A 5,465-nucleotide genomic window follows, 5' to 3' on the forward strand; every position below is an offset into this window, starting at 1 on the left:
TCTCAAAAAAAAAAAAAAAAAAAAAATCACGTCTAGAGAAAATATGTGCAACAGGTAAGACAGGTTAAAATGCCAATAGGTTAGGACCAACCAAGAAAAAGGTCTAATATTCACCCCTGAGCACAGGGAAAATTGATACACTAATTTAAAAATCAATGCAAAATAGGATATTCAACTTCTCTCAGAGAAATGCTAAATGATGAGAAATCATTTTCTACCCATCATATTGAAGAAAAGGTGAAAGATTAATTGTGATATTGGCAAGGATATGAGGGAACAGGCATTTTCATGCATTTACTGATAGAAGTATAACTGGCTCCAACCTTTCAGGAAAGTAATTTGGTGGTATCTTCTTTTTTTATTTATTTTTTTTGTGATGGAGTCTCCCTTTGTCGCCCAGGCTGGAGTACAGTGGCATAATCTTGGCTCACTGCAAACTCTGCCTCCTGGGTTCAAGCGATTCTCCTGCCTCAGCCTCCCCAAGTAGCTGGGATTACAGGCGTGTGCCACCACACCCAGATAATTTTTTTCACCATGTTGGCCAGGCTGGTCTCAAACTCTGTTTTTTGTTTGTTTGTTTTGTTTTGTTTTTTAAATGAAGTCTAGGTCTGTCACCCAGGCTGGAGTGCAGTGGCATGATCTCGGCTCACTGCAACCTCTACCTCCTGGGTTCAAGCAATTCTCGTGCCTTAGCCTCCCCAGTAGCTGGGATTACAGGCACCTGCCAGCATGCCCAGCTAATTTTAGTATTTTTAGTAGAGACAGGGTTTCATTGTGTTGACCAGGTTGGTCTCAATCTCCTGACCTCATGATCTGCCTGCCTCGGCCTCCCAAAGTGCTGGGATTACAAGCATGAGCCATCATGCCCGGCCAGGTCTCAAACTCTTGACCTCAGGAGATCCACCTGTCTCGGCCTCCCCAAGTGCCGGGATTACGCACCTGGTCTGGTGGTATCTTAAAATTTTTAAATATGTGCACTTTTTTTTTTTTTTTTTTTTTGAGGAGGAGGAGGGTCTTGCTCTGTCGCCCAGGCTGGAGTGCAATAGCAAGATCACCGCTCACTGCAGCCTCAACCTCCTGGGCTCAAGTGATCCTCCCACCTCAGCCTCCTGAGTACCTGGGACTGCAGGCAGGCACCACCATACCCGGATAATTTTTTTTAATTTTTCATAGATACAGAGCCTTGCTATGTTGCTCAGGCTGGTCTCGAACTCCTGGCCTCAAGCAATCCTACCACCCCGACCTCCCAAAGCACTGAGATTATAGGCATGAACCACTGCACCTGGCCATGTGCACCATTTGATACAGCAATTGATTGCTCTTTAGGCATCTATCTGCCAGAAATAAAATTACCTAAATTCCAAGGATATGTGTACAATGTTATTTTCTGCTTGTATTAGTGAAAACTGAAAATGACCACCAATAGCAAATACAGGCTGAGTATCACTTATTCCAAATGCTTGGGAAACAAGTATTTCAAATTTCAGGCATTTTTTCAGATTTTGGCGTATTTGCATGCCTAATTCAAAAATTCAAAAATCAAAATGCTCAAGGACCATTTCCTTTGAGCATTATGTTTCTAATTTGGGGGTTTTTCGGATTAGGGATGCTCAACCTACAGTTAACTAAATTGTAACATCTTCTTACTGTGGCTCTTACTGTGGATTTCTTTTTTTTTTTTTTGAGATGGAGTCTAGCCCTGTTGCCCAGGTTGGAGTGCAGTGGTGCAATCTTAGCTCACTGCAACCTCCAACTCCAGGATTCAAGCGATTTTACTACCTCGGCCTTCTGAGTAGCAGGGACTACAGGCACGCACCACCATGCCCGGCTAATTTTTGTATTTTTAATAAAGACAGAGTTTCCCTATTTTGGCCAGGTTGGTTTTGAACTCCTGACCTCAGGTGATCCACCCATCTCAGCCTCCCAAAAGTGCTGGGATTACAGGCGTGGGCAACTGCACCCAGCCTATTATGGAATATTAAGTATATTTTTACAAATGAGACATCTTCCTGTATGTCTTATAGTGACGTCCATGGTAGTAAGTGGAGGAGGGGTAGAGGTGGAAGAGGGAATAAAACTACAGAGGAATGTATTATGGTGTGATCCCATTTCTGTAACTTTTTTGGAGGAAAAACCCTGAATATGTGTGTACAGGTTTATGTATGGTTGAAAGAGCATAGAAAAATCTGTGGAAAATTACACACATAACCTACACAAGCATATTACAACCAGCATGATTCGTTTTGAAATAAAGTTTTCAGTCAGTCACGGTGGCTCACGCCTGCAATCTCAGCACTTTGGGAGGCAGAAGTAGGTGGATCACCTGAGGTCAGGGGTTCGAGACCAGCCTGGCCAATGTGGTGAAACCCCCATCTCTACTGATAATACAAAAATTAGGCTGGGTACAGTGGCTCACTCCTATAATTCCATCATTCTGGGATGCCAAGCCTGGTGGATCGCTTGAGGTGATCCACTAAAATACAAAAAATTAGCTGGATGTGGTGGCAGGCACCTGTAATCCCAGGTACTCGGGAGGCTGAGGCAGGATAATGATTTGAACCCGGGAGGTGGAGGTTGCAGTGAGCCAAGATTATGCCATTGCACTCCAGCCTGGGCAACAAGAAGGAAACTAGCGAAATCTGTCTCCAAAAAATAATAATAATAATATAAAAATTAGCTGGGCATGGTGGTGGGCACCTGTAATCCCAGCTACTCAGGAGGATGAGGCAGGAGAATTGCTTCAGCCTGAAAGTCAGAGGTTGCAGTGAGTCGAGATCGCACCACTGCACTCCAACCTGGGTGACAAGTGAGACTGTCTCCAAATAAATAAATAAATAAAGTTTTCAAAAGCATATGCAAATACTAATGTAATAAGCTTTGTGGAAAATGTAAAGTGAAAGGGCATTTTTATTCTCATTTCAGCTTCACTTTCAAAGATCTCTTCTGCCCTGCCCTTTAGAAATTGTGAGAGGCTTCCCTGGGTCTTGGAAGTTGAGATCTTGAACTTTTTCCCTAGCATGACCAGTGCTGTTGCCAAAATGCCAGGGGTTTGGTGTAGGTCCTGCTGTTTGCTGCACAGAAAGCCAATCAGTAGTGCCAGGGTTTAAAAGCTTTAATCGGGTGCTCCAGCCAAGGAGATGGGAGATCAGTTTCAAATTTGTCTCCCTGACCAACTAAAATTAGGGGTTTATATAGGAAGGAAGAAATGTAACTACATGCAGGAAAATAGGAATTAGGGAGGGGTAAGGAAGAGGAGTTGGTCAACAGGCAGCAGTGGTCCCTTAGGCCATTATGACGGAGGAGGGGTCTGGCATCTCATTGTCCAAATGCAGTTATCTGGTAAGTTTCAGTTCCTTGATACCATCTGGGAGCCTTGATGGTTGATTTCCTGAGAAAGGAACTCAGATAAGACAAATGTCACTTTCTCAAATTTCAAGACTGGAAAGATCAATTTGGTTTTGCTTTTGTTTTGTTTTGTTTTGTTTTGAGACAGGGTCTCACTATGTTGCCCAGGCTGAAGTGCAGTGGCTATTCACAGGCACGATGCCACTACTCATCAGCACAGGAGTCTTGACCTGCTCAGTCTCCAACCTGAATTGGTCCCTCACTCCCAGGAAGTTGATGCTAAACTTAGTGCAGACACCTGATTGGCAGAGCACACTACAGCCCAGACCTCCTGGGCTCAAGTGATCCTCCCGCCTCAGCCTCCCAAGTAGCTGGGAATACAGGCACACTCCACCACACCAGGCTAGAAGGGTCAATTTCTATGTGTATTCAAAAGAAACCACACACATCTGCTCTATGAAACAATTGAGTCAGTTTCAGTACCTCAGCAGGTGACACAGACTCTGTTGTAAGAACAGAAAGCCCAGGAAAGAATTGTGATTACTTGTTTCAATACCTGTCTTATACCTATCTCAGGCACTAGGAGGCATTTGCCTTTAACAGCTATTTAGGAGAGTTTGTAAGGAAGTGATGAGGAGATTTAAAAGGAAAGGCAGAAGAGATGGAGAGTGGATGGAAAGCACCCGATAAAGAGAGGCTGGCTAGGCGCGGTGGCTCATGCCTATAATCCCAGAACTTTGGGAGGCTGAGGCAGGCGGATCACCCAAGATCAGGAGTTCGAGGCCAGCCTGGCCAAAATGGTGAAATCCCTTCTCTACTAAAAATACAAAAAATTAGCTGAGAGTGGTGGTGGGTACCTGTAATTCCAGCTACTCGGGAGGCTGAGGCAGGAGAATCACGTGAACCTGGGAGGCACAGGTTGCAGTGAGCCGAGATCGCACCACTGCACTCCAGCCTGAGCGACAGATTGAGACTCTGTCGAGAGAGAGAGAGAGTGAAAGAGAGATAGAGAGAGAGAATAGGAGTGTTTTGAGCAGAGCAGTTACTTCTTGCTGCGGTTCCTTTTCCCCAGAACAGTCAAAATGTGCTGGCCCTTACTTGTCTTCATGTCCCTCTCCTCCTAGGCTGGGATCCAGCAGCCCAAGGACTTGGTGCTACTAAAATAACTGCCCCATTTTTTTTTTTTGTTCTTGAGTTTCATGGCATGGATCGCAGATTTCAGCTTTGAATCTTTTTTTTTTTTTTTGAGATGGAGTCTCGCTCTGTCGCCCAGGCTGGAGTGGAGTGGCACCATCTCAGCTCACTGCAAGCTCCGCCTCCCGGGTTTACGCCATTCTCCTGCCTCAGCCTCCCGAGTAGCTGGGACTACAGGCGCCTGCCACCTTGCCCGGCTAGTTTTTTGTATTTTTTAGTAGAGACGGGGTTTCACCGTGTTAGCCAGGATGGTCTTGATCTCCTGACCTCGTGATCCACCCGTCTCGGCCTCCCAAAGTGCTGGGATTACAGGCTTGAGCCACCGCGCCCAGCCAGCTTTGAATCTTTGAATGTTTTGAATGTTTCAGCTTTCAAATGTTTTACTTTTCTCCAAATAGTCTAGGCTATAGTGAATCATAGAAGGGCAAATGAGCAAGCCATCATCCCCAAACATTTCTAAATCAATCCATTTTCCATCATGACTCAGTACATGTGTACATCTATAACGGAGTGCAGCGGTGCAATCATAGCTCTCTGCAGCCTAGAACTCTTAGGTTCAATCACTCCTCCTGCCTCAGCCTCCAGAGTTGCTGGAACTACAGGCTTGTGCCACCACGCCTGGCTATTTTAATTTTTTGTAGGGACAAGATCTTGCTATGTTGCCCAAACTTAATCTTCTATTTTGTATGTTTGTTTGTTTGAGACACAGTCTCACTCTGTTGCCCAGGCTGGAATGCAGTGAGGCGATCTCTCCTCACTGCAATCTCCGCCTCCCAGGTTCAAGCAATTCTCCTGCCTCAGCCTCCAGAGTAGCTGGGACTACAGGGGCCGCCACCATGCCTGGCTAATATTTTTGTATTTTTAGTAGAGACGGGGTTTCACTGTGTTAGCCAGGACGGTCTCGATCTCCTGACCTCATGATCCGC

The 5,465-nt window shown here is 45.4% G+C and overlaps 1 protein-coding gene across 1 annotated transcript in view; it reads left to right on the forward strand.

Annotated features, from left to right (window-relative positions):
* The window catches only part of SBDS (Shwachman-Bodian-Diamond syndrome), a 25,403-nt gene that overhangs the window by 14,710 nt on the left and 5,228 nt on the right, over nucleotides 1–5,465 (forward strand). Inside the window, exon 6 of the mRNA XM_011932166.1 lies at nucleotides 4,337–4,339. Within this exon, the coding sequence (XP_011787556.1) occupies nucleotides 4,337–4,339 (3 nt within the window). The remainder of the gene's footprint in view (nucleotides 1–4,336; nucleotides 4,340–5,465) is intronic.

Source organism: Colobus angolensis, unplaced genomic scaffold (assembly GCF_000951035.1).
Source record: "Colobus angolensis palliatus isolate OR3802 unplaced genomic scaffold, Cang.pa_1.0 Scaffold122, whole genome shotgun sequence".
Taxonomy (NCBI): Eukaryota; Metazoa; Chordata; class Mammalia; order Primates; family Cercopithecidae; genus Colobus; species Colobus angolensis.